Source organism: Sceloporus occidentalis, unplaced genomic scaffold, assembly GCF_023333645.1.
Source record: "Sceloporus occidentalis isolate IW3139 unplaced genomic scaffold, rSceOcc1.0.p SCAF_1, whole genome shotgun sequence".
Classification (NCBI taxonomy): Eukaryota; Metazoa; Chordata; class Lepidosauria; order Squamata; family Phrynosomatidae; genus Sceloporus; species Sceloporus occidentalis.
In genome coordinates this window covers 213820381-213845351 of record NW_028316981.1, presented here as the reverse complement: position 1 = coordinate 213845351, position 24971 = coordinate 213820381, and the positions used below count along the sequence as shown (strand labels likewise).

Genomic DNA, 24971 nt, shown 5'->3' with positions numbered 1-24971 from the left:
ACATTGAAATAGTTCAAGATTTTCCATATCTTGGCTCAGTCATTAATTAGAATGGAGACAGTGGTCACGAAATCGGAAGCAGACTAGACTTGGAAGGGCATCTATGAAAGAACTAGACAAAATCCTAAAGTGCAAAGATATATAACTGAATACTAAAGTTAAGATTGTCCATACCATTGTATTCCCCATCACTATGTATTTCTGTGAGAGACAGATGGTGAAGAAAGCTGACAGAAAGAATATCAACTCATTTGAGATGTGGTGATGGAGAAGACTGTTGGGGATAACATGGACTACTAAAAAGACAAATAAATGGGTCCTAGAACAAATAAAGTCTGTCCTCTAGAAGCCAAAATGACAAAACCAAGGCTGTTACATTTTGGCAGTATCACGAAAGACATGATTCACTAGAAAAGGCAAACTTGGTAAGACAAAAAGCAGTAGTAAAAGGAGGACTGTCCAGATGGATAGACTCAAACAAGAAAGCCACAGCCCTGAGCCTGCAAGATCTGAGCAGGTCTGCTGATGATAGGGGACTTGGAGGTCTCTCATTTATGGGGTCAACATAACTCGAAGCAACATGATGTTGCTTATTTATTCACTGATATTTTATTACCGTATATACTCATGTGTAAGTCAACCCCGTGTATAAGTCGAGGGCAGGTTTGGGGGACAAAATTTTGGATTTTGATATGACCCATGGATAAGTCGGGGGTACAACTTAGGGGCATATAATAGAGGATGTAAATGACAAAGCCCCCCACATGCACACATGCTCTCCTTGCAAAATACTATCAGGGCAGTTTCCCTCCTCCCTGGGAAAGATAGAGACATACACACATTCTCTCTCTCTCCTTGTAAAAAAAAAAAAGCAATCAGGGCTCTTTCCCTCCTTTCCCAGGGAGCAGGGGAACAGCCCCAATTGCCTTTTGTGAGGCATGTGCATGTCTGTATGCCTTCCTCTTTACCAGGGAGCAGAGAAAGAACCCTGATTGATTGCTTTTTGCAAGGAGTGTGTGTGTGTATATATGAATAAATAATAATAATAATAATAATAATAATAATAATAATAACAACAATAATAATATATGCCTTCCTCTCTTTACCAGGGAGAAGGGAAAGAACCCTGATTGATTGTTTTTTGCAAGGAGTGTGTGTGTGTGTATATATGAATAAATAATAATAATAATAATAACAACAACAACAACAATAATAATAATAATAATATATGCCTTCCTCTCTTTACCAGGGAGCAGAGAAAGAACCCTGATTGATTGCTTTTTGCAAGGAGTGTGTGTGTATATATGAATAAATAATAATAATAATAATAACAACAATAATAATAATAATATATGCCTTCCTCTCTTTACCAGGGAGCAGAGAAAGAACCCTGATTGATTTTTTTTGCAAGGTGTGTGTGTGTGTGTGTATGAATAAATAATAATAATAATAATAATAATAATAATAATATATGCCTTCCTCTCTTTACCAGAGAGCATGGAAAGAACCCTGATTGCTTTTTGCAAGGCGCACATGTCTCCTTCTTTCTCCTTTTCCAGAGAGGAGGGGGGGAAAGCAATGGGGCTCTTTCCCTTATCCCTGGGGAAAAGGGAGACATGCGCACACACTCCTTGCAAAAAGCAATGGGGCTCTTTTCCTGTTCCCTGGGGAAAAGCGAGACATGCACACACACCCCTTGCAAAAAGCAATGGGGACTCTTTCCCTCCCTGGGAAAAAGGAAGAACACACCCCTTGCAAGAGCCATCAGGGGTTTTTCCCTCCTCCCTGGGAAAAGGAGACATACACACCTTGCAAAAAGAAATGGGGACTCTTTCCCTCTCTGGGAAAGAGGGAGACAACACACACACATGAGCGCCTTGCAAAAGCAATCAGGGCTGTTTCCATCTTCCCAGAGAAAGGAGGACCTCACAAACTCTTCTTGGCTGAGCAGCAGCTGCCGAGGTAAGGCAAATAGTGTCTTGGGCGGAACTTTCTCAGCACTATTACCGTATTGACCCTTGTACAAGCCGACTCTGAATTCTGGGCTCAGGTTTTTAGCATAAATGTTTTGACATATAGTCAAGTATATACGGTAAGACAGTTTTAGGGGCCAGTGCCTCCAAAACAGTGGTCATTAGCAGAACTAATGTTGATACTGACAAATGACTGGGGGAAATGTTTTATTTCATCAGTCAATGCTTGGCTTCAAAAGTCTTCATCATAAATGAACACTTATAGTAAAAATACGTAGCTAAAGCAAACATGAGTAAATTTGCTTCAGAATATATGTTCTCAGTGTTGTGGTTTCTTATTACAATTTTTTTTTCAGTGGGATACCCATTTTGTTTATGGTTTCTTCATGCACACATTAGTGTGGGATGTGCTTTCTGTGGCACTTCAAGAAAGTGTGCCAAACAGAACCATGTATTAGTAACTATGAATTGTTCACCACTAAGGTATGTCTTACTCTTGCACTCTCAATAAATGTGTGCCCAGAATATGAAATACAGATGGATTTCAAAGCATCTGCAAATCTGCCAAACACAGAGATATCATTAAGGGAGGCTGAAGTAGTCCACCTGCATGCAGGACTTTTACGGTGTAAATTCCACCAAGGAAAATCTGCAGCCCTCATAAACATAAGCTGGCTCTCAACTTAGCTTTGTCATAGAACTCAACATAACACAACAGTTCCAGAATATGCAAACATTCAGCATTCAGAGGAAACGACCTCACCATACCTTTCTTTCCCAAGCTGTGAAGTCCAGGTCCCTCAAATCATCAGAACCATTTCTCTGCTGCACCATCTCCAAAAATGCTGAGCAAGGGCTTATTTGATTAGGGGGTGTTTGGTGTGTCCTGGTGGCAAAGCAAAGGCAGGAGTCTTCCGGAGGTCACTTGGAACAAGGGCTGATCACGGTTGGCGTAGGGGGATAAACTAAAGCCACATTTACTCGCTCATTCCCATTCTTTGGGCAGATGATCTCAGTCACTCCTTCTGGCCTGGGCTGGCTCAGCAATTCTCCTGGGATGAACAGGAAAAAGAGAAGAGAAAACAAGGTGTTAAGATGACAATGGCACATTCAGCTTCAGGTCTTGATTTGCAAGGAAGATATGTTTTTCCAGTTCGATAGGGAAAAACCACAACATATTAACCATCTACACAGACATAATGTAAAGAGAAAATTGTCACCCAACACTATTTTCATCTTGAGAAGCATGGTGGAAAGATTATAAACTCTATTCGACAAAAGCTAATATGTGCAGGGTGACCTACCTGCAAAGGAGGACAAGGCACCAAAAAATGAATTAAAGAAAAAAGTAGGATGCTACTAAATAAAAGCTAAAAACACTCATATAAACTCATGCTCCTCAGTCATGCTCAAAATGGAGGACATTTCTGAATTCTTCCAGGACAGAAGGCTGAAACGTAGGGCATGTCCTGGAAAAGGAGGACATGTGATCACCCTGAATATGTGACATTTGCTTTCTTCCTCCCATCATCTGCATCACTCAGACAAAATAGAGATGTTTTTTTCTAAATACTGCACATTAATATTTGTGCTCCCAAAGTCTAATGAGAAAATGTCTGATGGGCAACACGGGAGGGGGAGACTGCCATTAGGAGTCAGGGCAGATGGGCCTGGAGATTTATCATAGAGACCTTTCAACAAAGGCTTGTAGAAATGAGAATTACAGCTGTTAATAACAGAACTGGAAAGACAACGAACACGCATATTTTTAGTCATGTCTAGATACACACTCAGGATCTCTTAATAGTTAAAACCATAGTAAGTTTGTTTGCACTCCTGTTTAGTACCCTGCTAGATCCAATAAAGAACTTCCCAGTCCAACATTCTTTGTAAAAATGCAAGCAAGCACAAATACTAGGAGGTCCACCAGAAAATGACCTGGGATCAACCAGCATTACCAGGATTTATCCCCTGACCCCAATTTCTCTTGTACAGTGGGATCATGCTATTCACTCAAGTTTGGTTCCAGGACCCCAAAATCTGTGGATCCTCAAGTCCCATTAAATACAATGGCATAGTAAAATGGTGTCCCTTGTGTAAAATGGCAAAATCAAGCTTGACTTTGGGGAATCTTTAAAAATATTTTCAAGCTGTGGATGCTTGGATCCATGAATAAAGAATCCATGGGTATGGAGGGCCGGCTGTACTTAATAGTTCAGGGAGCTGTGGATTGCATCCACTGCAGAGATATCCTGGTTTAACACTTTTAAGTGCCAGAATTCCCAGAATCCCATAGCACTGAGCAATGGCAGGTAAAGTGGTACCAAATCGGGTTATCTTTGTAGTGGGGATGCAGCTGTGGAGGATGAGAGGCTCTCCAAGATTATCAAAATTCAGATTAAACAATCTCTTAAAATTTTCTAGGGATAAAAAAATTAATGATTCCTCCCAGGAAGCTAATCTTTCTTTTCAGCCTACATTTTTAATTGGTTACCGCTGTATCTTTTAAAAGTTTGTTTGTTTGTTGTTACTACAGTGTGATACTAGAGTAAAAGAAACAGTAAAGTAGATAGATCCCTACCTCAGGGTTAAATTTCACTATCACAGAGAAACGGAAAGAAAAAAGGGAGATACCATGATATCCAAAGATACATAGAAGTAATCTGTAAATGTATCACAAGAGTGATAAGGTTGTACAGTATTTGTAATGTCAAAACCCTTCACAGAGAAGGTGAATTCTGATGAAGAATTTTTATTCCAGTAAGCGTCTAATTGTGACTCATAATTCATTTAAATGTTTGATAACTTCAAACCTCATCCGAAACATGCATTTTAACTGCAAGTTTAACACCTCACACTTAAAACCTCACACATTCCACCAAATCTTCTGTCGTGCAGTTAGAGACAGATTTTAATCTAGCAGAGCTTCACTGCTGTGCTCCCAGACTTACAATGCTTGAAATTCTTTTCCTTTGAAAAGACATTTTCATGCTGACTCTAAATATTTAGACTGATGAAAATAATCCAATGCATACAAGCACCAAGAATGTGCAAAGGGATCTTGTAGCACCTATGAAACTAATTGAAAGAAAGAAGCTGGTATCATAAGCTTTCCTCGACTTGAGCCTACTTCCTCAGCTGCACAGAGTGGAATGGAGAGTCCAGGGACAGACCTATATAAGCAGGCTGTGTGTGAGAGAATGACAATACAAATGCCAAATTTTGTGGACAGGGAAATGAGGTGACAAGTTCAGTTTCAGTAATGGTTGTTGGGGGACAAAGGCAGGAGAAAGGATGTTGCCTAAAGGTGAGTATCATATGAATGAGTACTGGAATGCAATGTGGGAACCAGAAAGATGACTTGAGAGCCCCATGAATCTGGGAGGTTAGCTAGTGATATACAGCGGGGCCTCGCTATCCACTGACTTGCCACCCCGGATTTCAGCATCCACAGATGGCAAATCCCTGTTGACCTCAGTGGTGGCACATGCAGCGCTGCACCATTAGGAACAATGGGGGCTGTCCCTAATGGTGGTGTGGCTTCATGCACGCACCGCCATTGGGGACAGTGAGACTTGAAGTCCCATGGATTTTGGTATCCGCATAGGGTGTGTGTGTTGGGAATGGATCCCCACAGATACCAAGGTCCAACTGTAATGTGAGTAGTGCACCAGGAAACCATTGTCTCTTTTCAACCCGCTATTAATGGACTGGAGTTCATAGACACATTCCAATTCTGCTGTTTCTCTTTCTAATCTTCATTTAAAGTTTTTTGGTCCAAGAACCATTGTTCTGATGCCTGTCAGTAATCTACACTGAATCCCAATTTTGGGGGGAAAGCGAGGTACAAATAAATATATTAATAATACAAAAATACATTGGACAAACAGGACATTCTCTGCTTCAGAGGATAAAAGGACATAAATCAGACATTAGGAATGAGAATATATAAAAACTAGTTGCAGAACACTTTAGTCTTCCTGGACATTCCATCTTGGACCTCAGAACAGCAGTCCTTGAGCAAAAAAATTGCAAAGGAAAATTGGGATTTTAAGTCCCACTATATACAATGGCATAGTGAAATGGTCTCCCCTATAATAAAATGAAAAAATCAAGATTTGTTTTTTGGAATTTATGTATTTTTTGAATATTTTCAAGCTTTGCATAGTTCAATATATGGACAAAGTATCTGTGGATAAGAAGGGCCAACTTGCCCAAGGTCACCCAATGGGTTTCCATGGTCGAGTGGAACTGGAGCATGGCTTTGGCGCAGCTTCTGGCCTCTTAAGATGCATGTGTCATTTAAACAGCATACCTCCAAAGTGACCCGAAGCAGCTTAATTTTGGCCTGTCTGTGCGGGCCCTCAATTAGTGTAAAATACATAAATGGGAAGAATTCTAAAACAAATCTGTTTCAGTTAAACAGGAGGAGAAACAATGAAAAATAATGAAGCCCCCTTTCTCCAAACCATTTGGTATCTTATTCAGAGAGCAGATTGATTTTCTGATTTTGACTAGGCTTTTTATCCATGTATTTTTAAGGATATATTTTACAACTGTAAAGGTTAGGATCTTGATTTTTAAAAATAATTAAAACTGAAATACTCAGGAAGATGAATTCTGTTCTATCTCATATTCTGAGTGATTTCTCTGCTTCCATGGACCCATAATTTATACAAAGCCCTGTGATACTAGTTACATCATTTTAAAATGCAGCATAAATTGTCAAAGACTTAGCAGACACTTTTTGGTGTACCTCACTCCTTTTTGGGGCATACTTGGTTCTTGATTTTTTAATATAAGGAGTCAGGGTTGTGAAGTTGGAGTCATATGCAATTATTCGTGGAGTCAGAGTTGGTAGAAACTTACTGACTCTGACACTAGCTTCAAAATAAAAACCTATATTATTAAATGCATAATTTGTTGTATTTTTCCTTTCACTGAAGTTTAGAAAAGTTTTTTTCTGCAGAAACTTTAATCAATTAGATTTTTAATGTTCTATCAGTGCATGTAGCCTCAGGATTTATGTGGTGATGATAAAATGCCTTGTGTTACCATTTTACTACAGTAAGTTTGTTATTACTAATTAATATATATTGGCCATTTATGAAGGAGTCAGTCAAGAGTTACGGTAGAAAAATACAGGAGTCAGAGTCTAATGTTTGGTCTACTGACTACTCCACAGCTCTACAAGGAGCTGGGCTATAAAGGAAAGGCATACCTTTTCCATTTTCATCCTGTTGGTTTCATATTCTTCAGTCCAGCTCTTTGCCCAGGTGTTGCATTACGATATACATTAAAAATATGATTTTAACATATTGTGCATTTTTAACAACAACAACAAAACCATGTTAACTTCAATTCAAATAAGTCCAGTGCTAGTAGAGGAAGTTTTGAGCACTGATTTTGAATAGGGCTGATGTAGAACTCTTTTATCCATTAATGGTAAAATTTTCTATCATATGAACAGGCTGAGAGAGTGTGTAGAGAAAATCTGTCTGTATCGAATGCCTTGTCATTTGCAAATGGTTGCAGAAACTGAAAGCATGGAATAAAGTGGAATTAAACAGAGGAACAAGGCAAAGGGACAAGGTAGAATAAATTGACAATTATACTTTAATTTGTCCTTTTGCCAGACATTATTAATATTAATAAATGGATATGTTCCATTGGATTTTATGGATTTTAGTTAGCTACCTTGACTGTAAGAAAAGTAGGATAGAATTACTATGCATAAACGAAGGACAAAGAAGGTGTGTCATAAGGGAAGGACATGAGGGCAGCAGCTACAGCCTAACTTCTGTTACATGACAAAACTAGTTGGCACACCAGCTTTGCCACCCCTGTGCTTTTCCTCTCTCAACCACTCCTTTAATTTTGACTGGTCTATCTCTGGCGGGTTACAGACCGCCATTTGGGACGTCCTTAGGACGTCTCAGTTTTAAAAAGGGGCGTCTCTTCTAGACGCCCCTACTCCTGTTACGGACTTTGTCCGTAACAAATGGCGGCGGCCATTCCACAGGCCGCCGCCATTTTGACGTCTTGGACGCATAGCATCCAGACGTGTCGCGAAGGAAGTGATACAGCGAAAGTGCGCCTTGCGCTTTGCGGCGCCACTTCCGGGGCCTAGGAAGGAGCACGATTTCCACGCTCCTTCCTCGGAGCGTCCGGGAGCCCCGCGGTTTGGCCACTGCAGCTCCTGGACGCTGCAAGCGGCAGCAGACCGCCGCAATCCAGCGGTCTGTAACGCGCCTCTGCTTCACTGCTTCTTCAAAGTTCCTGTCTGTTAACACTTTTTGCTGTTCTTAACTGCCTTTGAGTCAATCTCGACCCATGGTGACCCAGGGGATGAGACATCTCTAGACTCATTATTCTCTCCTGCTCTGCTTAGTTCCTGCAAACTCATACTCGTGATCTCTTTCATACAATCCATCCATCTAGCATGCGGCCTTTTTCTCTTTCTGCTTCCCTCTACATTTCCCAGCATCATTGTCTTTTCCAATTAGTCATGACTTCTGATGATGTGGCCAAAGTTACCTGTTACCAGGCAGCAAAAATTCCTGCTCCTTTGAACCATTTGAAGAGTATGAGGCCCTGCAAAGCAAAGCAGCACATGTAGCTAGCTGCCTAGAGAACCTGTGGAAAACTAATTTCTAAGGTCTGACTTTCCTTTGGGAAAAGTCTGGTTGCAAGTGACACTTCCAAGTATCAAATCAACCCATGAAATTGCATCCAAGGCCCCATAATTCATTCCTTTTTATATGTTTTCCATGAATTAGTATTTTTAACACTGGGAGCAGATCCTGTCCCCCCCAGTGTACCCAACCTCCATATGCTGGTTAGCAATAGCAATAGCATTTACATTTTTATATCAGTTATCAGTGAACTCAGCACTCTCTAAGAGGTTTACTGTACAGTGTGTAAGCCACTTGCCCCCAACAAGCTGAGTACCCATTTTACCAATCTACGAAAGGATGGAAAGCTGGGAACCCTGGGATCAAACTCACAACCTTATGGCTGCAGTACTGACATTTAACCACTGTGCCACCAGGGCTCCTTGGTTGGTTGGGATATTTGTGTGTCTTGGTTCCAGTTGTGCCATCCTAAATGTGAATGGGCAGCCCATTTTCCCCACCACATCATGTCACTTGCATCTCAATAGGAAGCGCATTAGTGGTTGGATCATCACAGAAAGGAGGAAGTGTTAACGAGTATGGATTTATATAAAATTTGGGGTGCCATGCGATCTGAAGCCATGACCCCTGACTGACCCCACAGCAAGCCACCATTAACCTAAAGGCGAGCAGACCACGTAGCCAGCAAGCCTTGCAAAGGCATGGTCTCAAGATTTGAAATTTTCCAGAGGAAGTTTTGGGAGTTGCTAGACCAGATTTGTAGAGACCCATTCACGGAGGACAATAGCTATGGCTCCCTCCTTAATGAGTCAGTGATTAACTTAACGGCTCAACCATCAAGGTACCTGCTCTCTTGAAAGGTGTCAGACCTCTTGCATTGTACAACCATTGTGTAGATTTCAGCTTAGACAAAGATAAGCAACCAGGGCCTTTGTCCGCCAAGCTGCCATCGCCTGAGGATATGTTTAGCCGTATATAAGGAGCCCATTTTTTGCCCTTCAGTGGGCTTGTCGAGCTTCCAGTTCCGAGCCTGAGTTCCTAGAGCATCTTGCTCTGCTGAAATCACTTGAGCGAAGCCAAGCTCACTGTCACCGGGCCTCTAAGTTAGCTTTGCCCACCGGAACTCAGCTCCTAAACCACCGCGGCCGCCGCGATCCTTCCCCTTTTCCGCAGCCGTGTCTCACCATCCATCCTACATCTCATCCGGTTCCTTGGAGAAGACGTCTAAGGTAAATATTCCCAGCGGTGGCTCTCTCTTCCTTCCTTTACTCCCCGAACTCACCTCTCCCTTGCTATAGCATTGAATGTGTGTGTGTGTGTGTGTGTGATCCCTTTTGTTGTGTGGCTTTAATAAATGTTCATATTTTAATTGCACCTCATTGGCATTCTAGTCTCTTTCTCTTGGGGGTGGACTATGTGACCTCTGGTATACATATAGGGACACGATCCTGCTGCGTGCGTTGTTAGGACATGCCTCTCGTAAATTTGAGCTAATTAAATTTCCCCTAATTCGATCCTTCCTAACAGAAGGATCTGCTTCCCTGAGTGCAGCTGGCACCCTCACCTCCATGTAGTGTGAATGTGATGGAAAATGCATGATCATAGAATCGTAGATTTGGAATAGACAAGGGCCATCCAGTCCAACCCCTTTCTGCCATGCAGGAAATCACAATCAAAGCATCCCTGATAGATGGCCATCCAGCCACTGAAGGAGAAGACTCCACTACACTCCGAGGGAGTTTGTTCCACTGTCGAACAGCCCTTACTGTCAGGAAGTTCCTCCTAATGTTGAGGTGGAATCCCTTTTCCTGCAGCTTGGATCCATTGCTCCGGGTCCTAGTCTCTGGAGCAGCAGAAAACAAGCTTGCTCCCTCCTCAATATGACATCTCTTCAAATATTTAAACAGGGCTATCATATCACCTCTTAACCTTCTTTTCTCCAGGCTAAAATATCCCCAGCTCCCTAAGTCGTTCCTCATAGGGCATGGTTTCCAGACCCTTCACCATTTTAGTCACCCTCCTTTGGACTCACTCCAGTTTCTCAATGTCTTTTTTGAATTGTGGTGTCCAGAACTGGATACAATATTCCAGGTGGGGCCTGACCAAAGCAGAATAGAGTGGGACTATTACTTCTCTTGATCTAGACATTATACTTTTGTTGATGCAGCCTAAAATTGCATTGGCCTTTTTAGCTGCCGCATCACATTGTTGACTCATGTTCAACTTGTGATCTACTTGGACTCCTAGATCCCTTTCACATGTAGTCTTGTTCAGCCAAGTGTCCCCCATCCTATATCTGTGCATTTTATTTTTCCGCCCTAAGTGCAGTACCTTACATTTCTCCGTGTTGAATTTCATTTTGTTAGCTTTGGCCCAGCTTTCTAATCTATTAAGGTCATTTTGAATTTTGATTCTGTCCTCTGGAGTATTAGCTGTTCCTCCTAATTTGGTGTCATCTGCAAATTTGATGAGTATGCCCCCAATTCTTTCATCCAAGTCATTGATAAAGATGTTGAATAACACTGGCCCCCAGGATGTTTGAGATGATATTGATGTGATTGTCATTTTGGTGTTCCTTCAAATCATTTCCAACTTATGGCAACCCTGAGGTGACCATGGGGTTTTCTTGGCAAGTTTCTTTAGAATGGGGCTTGTCATTGCCATCCTCTGAGGCTGAGAGAATATGACTTGCCCAAGGCCACCCAGTGGGTTTACATGGCCGCCAAGGTTTGAACCCTGGTATCCAGCGTCAAACCATTCAAACCACTACACTATGTTGGCTCTCATTGATGTGATATTGACTGATATTAATGCATTAATATATTAATATGATATTGATTGATATTGAGGTGATATAGATATTTATACCCATCAGTCTGTAATTAGCTCATTGGCATACATTAATCAAGGGCTGAAAATGGCTATCTGGGCCAGTTGCATAATTGTCCACTATTACCAGGGACAAAATGTGGAACAAATTCTAGACCAAACTGTAGGACAACTGCAGGACAAAACTCAGCCCAAAATGTAGGACATTTAAGAAAAATGGAGGACCTTAAATGACCTGCATTTTGGGCTGAGTTTTGTCCTGCAGTTGTCCTACAGTTTGGTCTCGAATTTGTCCTACATTTTGTCCCTGGTAATAGTGGACAATTATGGCAACTGGTGCTTTTTGGGCCAAAGGCACATGGCAGTTGAAAATCACTCTGTGTGTGTATGTATGTGTGTGCATTCAGGTCACCTGTGGAGTTATGTTGGCCCCATGAATTTCATAGGGTTTTCTTAGGCAAGGAATACTGAGATGGTTTTGCCAATTCTTTTCTCTGAAATATAGCCTATAGCACCTATTATTCATTGGTGGTCTCTAATACAAATACTAAGCAGAGCTGATCCTGCTTAGCTTCAAAGATCAGACAAGATCTGGTGGTGCCTTAAGGATACTTTGGCTTTTTCTGTTGTTGCTGCTGTGTGCCTTCAAGTCGTTTCTGACTTATGATGACCCTAAGACAACCCTGTTATGGGGTTTTCTTAACAAGTTTTGTTCAGAGGGGTTTTTGCCATTACCAGCCTCTGAGGTCAAGATGTGTGACTTGTCCAGTAGGTTTCATGGCCAAACCGGGATTCAAACCCTGGCCTCCAGAGCCATAGTCCATCACTGAAACCACTACACCACACTGGCTCCCTAGGCTTATTTACAGTTCCACAAATAAATGGTCAAATAGTATGTACTCCTGGTACATAGGGAATATTGTTTGATTTCAGCTAGCGCCTCTGTATTGTTTAAAAAGCAATCTTTTCTGGGAACAAAGTACTTCCAACTTATGTCATATTTTTATGAAATGGCTTCCAGCCAAGGGAAGGCTTTCTGGTGGCATGTGACCTGGCTCAGAAAGAATGCTCTATGCAAACATGTACTGGGTGAAAGAGGTATAGACAGCGGTGAGTAAAGCTAAAGGATTTTGGATGCTTCCTCCCTGTTTTCTCCCTTTTCTTCTTGGAGAGGAAGAGGAGCCAGGAATTTGCTCTGGCAATGCGACCTTTCCTGACTTTGATCTGCAAAGCAGGACTAATTCCCCCAGGACTCCACTGGGGCTTAATTCGGCTGGACCAGAAAACAATCCACCACCCCCATCTTTTAGGCTGAATTTATATAATGCTTGGCACTGATCACTTGGGCATGTGGCAGACTGGATACTGTAATGGGGGGCGGGCGGAGGGGAGGGGATGATGTACTTAGAGAAACAAATAAGGTTGCAGCAAGCTATTCAGAAATGTCATCAGTGGGATCACTTGATCATCCCAGGCCACAATGCTATCAAAGAATTTTTCAGGCTTTTGGATAGAGCCCACCAAAGATACCAGTGGAAGTAAAAGCAAGCACATAGAAATATGTGATAATTTATGGTAGTGAGAGAAGTAATACAGAGATGGACTCACACTCCTTCCAACTGGACACCACAAATTACCTTTTTGTTGTTATTGCATAGCTTCAAGTTATTTCTGATTTATGGTGACCCTAAATTGAACTTATAATGGTGTTTTCTTGGCAAGATTTGTTCAGAGGGGGTTTGCCATTGCCGTCCCCTGAGGCTGAGAACATGTGACTTGTCCAGGGGCACCCAGTGGGTTTCATGGCCAAGCTGGGAACTGAACCCTGGTCTCCGGAGTCATAGTCTAACAGTCAAACCACTACTCCATACTGGCTTTTACTAACGATTAAAAAAGGTGCTGGTTATGTTATCCATATCCATAGCTGTAATCAGGGCTTGTAAATACTGTTGTGGTTTTCTGACTTCAAGTCATTTCTGACCTAAGGCAAACCTATCACAGGATTTTCTGGGACTGAGGGTCTTAAGATGCATGTGTCATTTAAACAGCATACCTCCAAAGGGACCTGATGCAGCTTTATTTTGGCCTGTCTGTACGGGCTCTAAGATATCATGCAAACTTGACATAGTTTTTCCTTAGAGACTACAGGATTCAACTTTCTGCCTTGCAATGACCTTTACATAAACCAGGGGTCGGCAACCTCCGGCCCGCGGGCCGGATGCGGCCCGCGAAGGCCTGGCTACCGGCCCCCGGTTGCTGTTGCTGCCGCCGCCGCCCGTCGCGGCTTTTCGCCGCTCTGGGCGCCGCCATTTTGGGCGGCAAAATGACGGTGCCCATAGCGGCCTCTGGGGCTATGGGCGCCGCCATTTTTTCGCCCAAAATGGCGGTGAAGTCTCGCACGACCTCGGGGGAGGTCCCGCGAGACTTCGCCGCCATTTTGCCGCCCAAAATGGCGGCGCCCAGAGCGGCCGCCGCGGCACCGGCGGCAGGCCTCTAGGAGGCCCGCTGCCGTCTCTGGGACCCTCCAGGAAGATTAAAGATTACTCCAAAATCTGCCCTACCATCTGAGGCAGGTCTCTCCTCACTGTGCCTATTTGGCTATGAATATGTAGACATCCAGTTGAACAATGCAAGAAAAGGGGAAAAGGATGAAAATGTATCTGTAAGGTATGGTTTTCTAGGGGTGCTGGCTTGTAAATGCAATACAGCTGCAATCCCAAGTATCACATTAGCCCACAAAAGCAACACCTTCCAGCAGAAGGGGCAGATCAGTTAATACCATATCTAGCTCCAGAATCAGTGAAACAAGTAACATCTGAAAAGTGAATCAATTTGTCAGAAAACCTTCTTATGTCCAGAGGCATTGCTGCCCCTTTTAGAGTCAGCTAGTTGAGGCAAGTACCATCACGGACATCATTTATGACTCAAGCCTCATCACCAGCTATCTTGTTATCACTGCAGGGGAAGTGAACAGGCACAATGACAGAAATAGCCATGAAGCTAAATAGAAATGACAGAATTTCTGCTTCTCAAGGAGTGGCGGCGGCAGCCTCCAGATGCAATATATAGCTGAGTCCAGCACTTTGACCACCTTTACTTCAGACACATGCAGCCAGTAAAATTATATGTCAGTATCAGGATTATGGGCACACATATACTTTGTTAATGGAAAACTATTTTGAAACTAAAATCCACAAAAGAGTGATATTTTTATTGGACCAACAAAAATGCACATTATACATGTTGTGAGCAACATGTACAATGTGCATTTTGGCTGGCCCACTAAAGGTATGCCTGTTTTGTGAATTTTGGTGATACAGTGCGCCCGCGTCATAAGCGGGTGCGCTTTACGTGGACTTGAGCTTACGCGCTCAAGCCGCGGGGAGCACACAGGGCGGAAGGGGCGGTGCATCCCATTGAACTGAATGGACTTGAGCATAGGCAGAATTCGCCTTACGCGGAGGGGTCCGGAATGGATCCCCCGCATAAGGAGAGGGCCGACTGTACTGTACTTTGCTATATGGCCAGCACTGCTATCCCTGGCTATATTTTGAAGCTAATTTAAGATCAATTTCTCAAAGGTTGTATCAACAGAAGTATTGAGTCTAGATCAAGAAGAAATAATAGTGCCACTCTATTCTGCTTTGGTCAGGCCTCACCTGGAATAATACTGTCTCCAGTTCTGGGCACCACAATTAAAAAAAGGATGTTGACATGTTGGCATGCCTGTACTGCAGCCATTCACTCAAAACCACAAGGTTGCGAGTTCAAGACCAGAAAAAGGGCCCAAGCTCGACTCAGGCTTACATCCTTCCGAGGTCGCTAAAATTAGTACCCAGACTGTTGGGGGCAAATTAGCTTACTTGCTAATTAGCTTACTTGCTGTTCACCGCTATGATCTTTGGAATAGCGGTATATAAATAAAACAAATTATTATTATTATTATTATTATTATTATTATTATGTGTTCAGAGAGGGGCCACCAAAATGGGGAAGAGTCTGGAAACCATGCCCTAAGAGGAGAGACTTAGGGAGCTGGGTATGTTTAGCTCGGCAAAGAGAAGGTTAAGAGGTGATACGATACCCCTGTTTAAATATTGGAAGGGATGTCATATTGAGGATGGAGCAAGCTTGTTTTCTGCAGCTCCAGAGACTAGGACCCAGAGCAATGGATGCAAAATGCAAGAAAAGAAATTCGACTTAAACATTAGGACGAACCTCCTAACAGTAAGAGCTGTTTGACAGTAGAAAGCACTCCCTCCAAGTGTGGTGGTATCTCCTTCTTTGGAGGTCTTTAAACAGAGTCTGGATGCCCATCTGTCGGGGATGCTTTCATTGTGAGTTCCTGAATGGCAGAATGGAGTTGGACTGGGTGGTCCTATGATCTCTTCCAACTATATGATTTTATAATTCATTTTATGCTCTTTTTATATGAGCTAATTGTCCCTCTTTATTATTGATTTTAAAAATAGTTTACAGAAACAAACATATCCAACAAACATATCAGATCCAGTACACGAAAAGCAATGGAATGCACTCAAAGTCATGGGGGTGCCACTATATCTGATAGTCCTGATGAGGAATCTGTACCAAAGACAAGAGGCCAATGTCAGAACATAATTTGGGAAACAGTGTGGTTCCCAATAGGCAAAGGGGTCAGGCAAGGCTGCATCCTATCACCTTACTTGTTTAACTTATATGCTGAAAACATCATAAGAAAAGAAGAATTAGAATCAGAAAAGGAGGAGTGAAGATAGGAGGAAGCAACATTTACATCTTAAGATATGCAGACGATACCATAATATTAACAGAAGACATTTAGGAATTGGAACAGTTAATAAGGAAGGTCAAAGATGAAAGTGCAAAGGCAGGTCTGATACTGAACATAAAGAAAACAAAACTAATGACCACAGAAAAAATACACAAATTCAATCTAGACAATGAGGAAATTGAAACAGTTAAACAATTCCCATATCTTTGACCAGAATGGAGACTGCAGACAAGAATAAGACAGAGACTAGGACTGGGAAGGGCAACTATCAAAGAACTGGAAAACATACTGAAGAACAAAGACATGCAACTGAGCACTAAAGTCAGAATCGTTCAGGCCATTGTATTCCCAATTACCATGTACGGATAGTGAAGGAAGTAGACAGAAAGAAAATCAACTCATCTAAATGTGATGCTAGAGAAGAGTACTTAGGATACCGTGGACAGCCAAGAGGACAAACAAATGGGTTCTTGAACAGATCAGACTAGGGCTCTCCTTGGAAGCAAAGATGATCAAGTTGAGACTGTCGTACTTTGGTCATATCATGAGAAGGCATGCTAGGAAAAGTAGATGGTAGAAGAAAGAGAGGAAGACCACAAACCAGTTGGATAGACTCAATCAAGGGGGTTGTGGGCAAGGGCTTGCAGGATCTGGGCAAGGAAGTGGAGGATAGGAAATTTTGGAGATGTATCATCCACAGGGTTATCATGAGTAGGAACCGACTCGAGGGCAGCTAACAACAACAAACAATACAATGAGGTATACTGCGCTGGTGTTTCCTGACTATCCAAATAAGAATTCTTCAGCTGACATGACAAAAATGTGTAACAGAATATCTTTCCAAAAATCAACACATGAGGAAGGAGGAGCAAGAAAACTGCCATTTTTGTTTGCATAACTAATAAACTTGTACCAAGTCTCACAGAATTTAGAGTGATCTTGGTTATCTCTAGTAGCCCTCACTTTTTCAGTTAATGTTGCTACTCACATGATGATCTGCACCCTAACTGCGAAGAAAGTGACAGGTCATTTGAGCCTTTCCAGTTATATGCAATCTCTAAATGAGTTGCCAAACATAAATACACGATCACTTCTTTAGGAGAAAGAGACAATTTGCATTATATAAAAGAGACAGTAGTCCCAACTCTGATGATAAATGAATTGTCTGTGATGTAATTTTACTGATTTCTGCAAATACCAAATTCCAGATATGAAATATTCATGGGTATGACCACCCCATATGATGGTAAGAGATTGCATATGGTGATCACTAAGATCACTTCACAGGGTTCCTCAAGTTTGATCAAAATGTGTAAGAGTGCTGGGAACAGAAAGAAAATGCTTGTGTAATGGACTGAAAGCATGATTTGTGCTTAGGAGATATTTGGTGCCTCTCTCTTGTGTCCTGCTTTTATTGTGGTAAAGACAAACTCCATTATCCCCTGGGCTCCTTTATAATTGAACAAGAAAGACAGGTGAAAAGAAATGCATATATACCAACCACATTTGACTCTTATCCCCATATGAAATCAGACATTACCTGTATAGGCATTCATTCTAGCATTCCATGCATTTTGTTTCTTTACTACCTTGAGGGAAGGTCACAACAGAGCATCCAACCTGACCTGAAATACCCAATTATTCAAACTGACAAATCACCAATAACACATTTCCTCCATGACTACATGAAAGGTTTTTCAGAGACAAGAAACATCAACATTTAAAAACTGCTCAACCACAGAGACTGATAACAGCATCACTGATCCTGAATTACATTTTGACATGACCTGAAACAGAGGTAGGTCTTGCAAGAACATTCCCACATCTTTAAAGGTGATAGAAATTTCAGCCCTGAGTATCAGTGACAGAGCAACACTCTTCCTTCATCTATTTTTCACAGACTAGTATATTAGTATCCGGCCACTTGAAAACCAATCTAACATGTAGCATAACCATGCCTCCCTACTGCAGTCTGCAAGTGAGAAATAATAAATCACAAGTCATCTAGGAAAATCAGCCTGGACCCTCTTACACTACACAATTATAGCACAATGATATCACTTTGACCTCCATGGCAAAATCTTGCAGAATCCTGGAGTTTACAGTTGGGTAAGAGCTGCACCAAAGCTGCACTCCAGTGCTTAGGAATGGAGTGTGGCTTTGGCACGACCTCCGGACTCTTAGGACCCATGCATCATTTAAATAGCATACCTCCAAAGAGACCCGAAGCAGCTTTATTTTGGCAGTCTGTAACAGGCCAATATTCCACAGAACAGAACAATGGCATTTAAAGTGGAATCACAGCAGTATAGTTGCACAGTGAGAAAAGTTTCACTGTCATGATCAGCATTTATTTCCCCCTTATACATGCTAGTTTGCTGTGTATTTTGGCAGAATATTCAAGCAAAAGATGCCAGCCCCTCAAGAAATGTTACCTATCAATTATGACCAGCCTCTTGATTTGCCCACCCAGATCCTTTGCATATGGTCCATTCACCATCACGCTTCTGAGTTACTTTGGACTTATATGCTTCTACATAACATCAAAATAAACTGAAGCCATGCTGTCTCAGAAATAGGCCGCATTACACTGCTCCATTAGTTTTATAGGCCAGGCCAAATGTATATAATACTGTTGGGCCACTTAAAAGCCTACATTTTCTCATGAGTTAAGTGCTCTTCCCCTATTACACATACAAAAGGGATAATGAAGCAGATCTGAAATCATTGTAACCACTTTCCATTCTACCTCAATAAAGTTTTGTGGTTGGACAACCACAGACTAGAAGCTGATATGATAAAGCTATTACTGCAAGTGGAAACCCTCTAGCTTTTCAAGGAACCTTTGATTTAAAAAAAAGAAAAGAACTGAGACTTAAGAAGCTCTCTGAAAGGTTAGCCTACCTCCCACTGGTTACACTAGTTTCTGTCTGAAGACTACAGGCAGAGTCATATCTACAGCTTCTCCCCATCCCTAATCCCAGCTCAGAAGCAGATAGAATCCAGTGATAAATTAGGGTCTACATAGCAACACACATGTTTAATTAGTGAATTACAGGTAAAATATTGAACTGTTTCTGTATCTACTCCTAGCTGTATTTGTTGTTGTTAAGAGCCTTCAAGTTGACCCCGACTCATGGTGAACCTATGAGACATCTCCAAGCCCCCCTGTCCTCTGCTCTGCTTAAGTCCTATAACTTCATAGTAATGACCTCCCTAACAGAGTCTATCAGTCTAGCGCAGTGGTTCCCAAACTTTGGTCCTCCGGGTATATTGGACTTCAGCTTACCAGAAGCCCCAGGCAGGTTGGCCAACAGTCAGGCATTCTGGGAACTGAAGTTCAAAATACCTATAGGGCCAAAGTTTGGGAACCACTGATCTACCATGTGGTCTTCCTTCGACCTTTCCCAGAATCACTGTCATTTCTATTGAATCATGCCCCCTCATGATGTGGCCAAAGTTTGACATCCCAAGTTTGATCATCTTGGCTTCCAGGGAGAATTCAGGCTTGATCTGTTCAGAGACCTATTTGTTCATCTTTTTGGTTCTCCACAGTATCCTCAACACTTTTCTCCAGCACATCTCAATTCTTCCTATCAGCTTTTTTCACTGACCAGCTCTCACATCCATGCATGGTGATGCAGAATACAATGGCACAGACAATTCTAATTTTGGTGCTCAGTTGTGTATCTTTACTCTTTAGGATCTGTCCAGTTCCTGCCTGCATTTCAGAACTAAAAAGTACCAGGAGAGGGGGAGATGGCAGAGAGAAAAGGATGCTCTGAGGTTCTCAGAAATTGGCACAGTATACTGTAACAGGCCATGAACATTCACACCTACACCTCTTTAAACTTTAACAGAACTGTTATTTAGGCACTGGTAAAATAATACCTGCACTCCCCTACAGCATTTCACTTTTTCCCTGACAAAGCAGATAGCTAACAAGAACTCATTGTTCTCCTTTATAGAGACTATCAAAACAGAAAAACAAGGAAGAGACAGGATGTAGGTCCATAAGATAAGGCAGAGCACAACACCACCTCTCCAACTCCCAATGTCACATGGAAAAGGTTTCAGCACTGTTTTACACCACGGCACATGGAGCACCTCAAAACAGAAGGCAGTCTTGAAAAGAGGCAGGCAGAATCTCTCCTCAGGTTTGCTACAAGCACATCTGAAGCTCAGCAAAGTTGTGAGGACAAACACTATTCCTCTCCCCAGCTCCAAAATTTGCTAAACCCACCCCCAAAGAGTAGCCAATATTTCTAGGACCTTTCAGTAGAGAGTTCCTACTCTTTCCCTGCCCTCCCGGGCCTTTAGCTGGATGTGCCATCACCTTGACTAGGAAACTTATCAGGAAGACTGACCACATTGAGTGTATTTACCTGACTTTGAAGACTAGGGACAGTCTGGGGATTCTGTTGGTCTACCGTCCACCCCGTAGCCTAACAGACTCCCTGGCCGAGCTGACGCAGCTGGTCTCGGAACTGGTGTTGGAGTCTCCCAGGTTTCTTGTCCTGGGGGACCTCAACATCCCTTTCGAGGCCGACTCATCAGATCTAACAGGTGCAAGCTTGGGAGTTCATGGTTTCCATGACTACCATGGGCCTGTCCCAGATAGTCTCAGGTCCAACACATTGTGCCAGTAACACACTCGATGTGGTCTTTACTACGGACCAGGAATATCCGTGGGCGGAGGTAACTGAAACCACTGCCCTGTCATGGACGGATCATTACTTGGTCAAGATGGGACTGAGGGCGACTATCCAAACCCCCCTCGGGGGTGGAGGACCTATTAAAATGGTCTGCCCTCGAAGGCTGATGGAACCCAAAAGGTTCCAGGAGGCCTTAGAGGGTTTTATGTTTGGGAAAGACGGCGATTCTGTCGAGGCCTTGGTTGATACTTGGGATAACGATCTTACCAGGGCTATAGACACTATCGCTCCCGAGCATCCTTTCCGGCTCGCTTCTAACAAAAAACCCTGGTACACACAAGATCTTCGAATAATGAAGTGAGCTGCGCAACAACTAGAGCACCATTGGTGGAGACATCACCGCTTATCTGACAAGACACACCATGTGGCCTTTCTTTGTTCTTATGGAGTGGCAATCGATGCAGCAAAGAATTCGTTCTATGCTTGCTCGAACTGCATCAGCAGAGTCTCGTCCAGCAGAGCTGTTCAGGGTGGTTAAAGAGTTGACCCAACATCTTCCCACCCTGAACCCACTTTTAGAACCCACCAAGGCCTGCTGTGACTTATTTAATGACTTTTTTGCAGATAAAATCTCTCAGATAAGGGCTGCTCTCAATGCCAATATTACAACAGGAACTAAGAGGCGTCCAGTGACTCCATGGATAATGTTAGACTGGATCACTTTGCGCTTGTGAATACTGATGAACACAAGCTGCTTGGTAGTGTTAGGAAGACGACTTGCCCTCTAGATCCCTGCCCATCTTGGCTGACCGCTCAGGGAGGGGATGCAGTATTAACTTTACTTCAAATCATCATCAATGCATCCCTTAGGGAGGGGATATTTCCATCTAAACTTAAACAAGCAGTGGTAAAACCACTCTGGAAAAAACCCTCCCTTGATCCCCTGATTAGAAACAGGCCAGTCTCTTTATTACCATTCTTGGGCAAGGTGATCGAGAGGGCAGTTGCCTTCCAACTCCAGGCGGTCTTGGATGAAGCCGAATATCTAGACCCATTTCAAACTGGCTTCAGGGTAGATTATGGAGTTGAGACTGCCATGGTCGCCTTGGTCGATGATCTCCGTCTGGGCATCGACAGGGGAAGTGTGACCCTGTTGGTTCTCTTGGACATCTCAGCGGCCTTTGATACCAGTGACCACGGTATCCTTCTGGAACGTCTGAGGGATTTGGGCATTGGAGGCACTGCGTTGCAGTCGTTCAGATCCTATCTCTCGGGCAGATTCCAGATGGTGATGCTGGAAGATAGTTGTTCTTGTAAGCGGGAGCTGACATCTGGCGTCCCTCAAGGCACCATTCTGTCTCCCATGCTGTTTAATATTTACATGAAGCCGCTGGGAGAGATCATCCGGAGACACGGGGCGCAGTACGCTGATGACACCCAACTCCATTTCTCCGTGTCCCCGACTGCTGCAGTGACCAAGGATGGCATCTCCCCTCTAAATGCCTGTCTTGAGTCGGTAATGGGCTGGATGAGGGAAAACAAGCTCAAGGTGAATCCAGAGAAAACGGAAGTACTTGCGATAGGAACTCCTGGGCTGGGTGGGGAGATTTACCAACCTGTCCTGGATGGGGTCACACTTCCCCTAAAGCAGGGATAGGCAACCTTTTTGAGCCGGGGGCCGGGTTGCTGTCCCTCAGACAACTGGGGGGCCGAAGTGGGGGGGGGAGCTTCCACCCTCTGGGGCGGGGCTTTCTCTGCTCCCTTTCCCGACCTCCAGCTGTCTGAGAGACAGCTAGAAGTGGGGGGGGGATTGGGAGAGGGGGTGACAGGCGTGCGCCTGCTCCTCCTGCCCTTCCTTGGCCCCCAGCTGCCTCCCAGAGAACCAGTAAGGGCCCGTGAGGGGCAGGAACAACAGGCGCGCGGCCCCTGCTCCTGTCCTCGGGGCTTTGCCAGGCCTCAGGTGTCCTCCGAAGGACACCTCAGGACTGCCAAAGCCCCGCGGGGAGGAGGAGGCGTGTGCCTGCCCTCTCCTCCTCGGCCTCTTCCTTCGGCTGAACTGCCTCCAAGGGGCCCTTTCGGCCGAAGGGGAAGGCCGAAACCACTCTCATTGTTAAAGCAGACCTTTTAGCATTGAAAGCACTGAAAATACACAGAAATGCACTTTGGAAAGTTACACTGTCTCAGCTTCAGAAAGACTGCATATCTCCGAAACTGACATATCATCATCATCATCACTACCACTCTCATTGTAAAAGCTGACCTTTTAGCATTGAAAGCACAAAAAATACACAGAAATGCACTTTGGAAAGTCACACTGTCTCAGCTTCAGAAAGACTGCATGTCTCCGAAACTGACATATCATCATCATCACTACCACTCTCATTGTAAAAGCAGACCTTTTAGCATTGAAAGCACAGAAAATACACAGAAATGCACTTTGGAAGGTCACACTGTCTCAGCTTCAGAAAGACTGCATGTCTTCTTCTTCCTACTCCTCCTCCTGCTCCTTCCTTCCTCCTCTTCTTCCTCCTTCCTCCCTCCCTCCTCCTCCTGCTCCTTCCTTCCTCCTTCTTCCTCCTCTTCTTCCTCCTCCCTCCTTCCTTCCTCCCTCCTGCTCCTTCCTTCCTGCTTCTTCCTCCTCTTCTTCCTCCTTCCTTCCTCCCTCCTCCTCTTCCCCTGCGGACCCCCACCTCCCTCTCCCCAGGCCCGCGGCCCCACTGCCTCTCCCCGCCCTCTGGGAGGGCCAAGGCTTCCCCACAGGCGAGCGCCGGTGGCCCCAGCGCTTTCCCCACCCCCAGGGAAGGCAGAGGCCGGCCCTGAGGGGCGGGGAAAGGCTAGCGCCGGTGGCCCCAGCGCTTTCCCCGCCCGTCTGGGAAGGCAGAGGCCGGCCCAGAGGGGCGGGGAAAGGCTAGCGCCGGCGGCCCCAGTGCTTTCCCCGCCCCTCAGGAAAGGCAGAGGCCGGCCCTGAGGGGCGGGGAAAGGCTAGCGCCGGCGGCCCCAGCGCTTTCCCCGCCCCTCAGGGAAGGCAGAGGGCGGCCCAGAGGGCCAGGGAAGGAGCATGCCAGCGGCGGCAATCGGCGGCAGGGCCGGCCTGGGGCCGCTCCTATGGTGCCCGCAGGCCGGATCCGGCCCGCAGGCCGTAGGTTGCCGACCCCTGCCCTAAAGGATGAAGTTCGCAGTCTGGGAGTGCTCCTGGACTCGTCTCTACAATTAACATCGCATGTGGAGGCGGTGGCCAGGAGTGCTTGGTACCAACTCCGGTTGATAAGCCAGCTGCGCCCCTACCTGGCTCGGAAAGACCTTGAAACAGTGGTGCATGCACTGGTAACCTCTCGTTTAGATTTCTGTAATGCGCTCTGCATGGGGCTACCTTTGTACCAAGTTCGGAAGCTTCAGTTAATCCAAAATGCAGCAGCCAGATTGATCATGGGAACATCTAGATCGGATCATATCACACCAATATTAAAATCGTTACACTGGCTACCGATTAGCTTCCGGGCACAATACAAAGTGTTGGTTGTTACCTTTAAAGCCCTACATGGCTCGGGCCCAAGTTACTTAAGGGAACGCCTCTCCCTACACAATCAGCCCCGCACACTCAGAACTTCAGGGAAAAATTTGCTGGAACACAAAAAAACCAGATTGGTAACTACTTCCCAAAAAGCATTTACAGCCGCAGTCCCGAAATTATGGAACAGCTTACCGGAAGAGATCCGCCTAATTACATCATTAGACGCCTTTAAGAAGGCATTAAAGACGGATCTCTTCCGGCAAGCATACCCATCCGACCTGGTCTGATAATATGGAAAAACAGATGCTCCAGATGCGCTGCTTCCCATACTGCGACACCTTGGCTGACTGGCACTGTTGATATTGATATTGTATTTATTATGTAAGGTTGTTATATAACGCTGTTTTAAATTTGCTGTTTTAAACTGTTGTGTATCTTGTATTTATGACATTGATGTGATCCCGCCTCAATCCGTAGGGAGAGGCGGGAAATAGAATAATAATAATAATAATAATAATAATAATTATTATTATTATTATTATTATTATTATTAGCAGTCTCCGAGAGGCAGCTAATGGCACAGGAGGGTAGGAGAAG

General features: G+C 44.0%; 1 protein-coding gene across 8 annotated transcripts in view; it reads right to left on the bottom strand.

Moving 5' to 3' along the window:
* The window catches only part of LOC149323358 (malignant fibrous histiocytoma-amplified sequence 1 homolog), a 63368-nt gene that overhangs the window by 10534 nt on the left and 27863 nt on the right, over positions 1-24971 (bottom strand). For 5 of the 8 annotated variants that reach the window (XM_089488825.1, XM_089488827.1, XM_089488829.1 and 2 more), the window contains exon 2: positions 2742-3025. In XM_089488825.1, coding sequence (XP_089344951.1) covers positions 2895-3025 — 131 coding nt within the window. In that variant the 3' untranslated portion in view covers positions 2742-2894. Of the gene's footprint in view, positions 1-2741; positions 3026-24971 lie in introns of those variants that run through there. The other 3 variants (XM_089488833.1, XM_089488830.1, XM_089488832.1) reach the window with 3 other exon arrangements.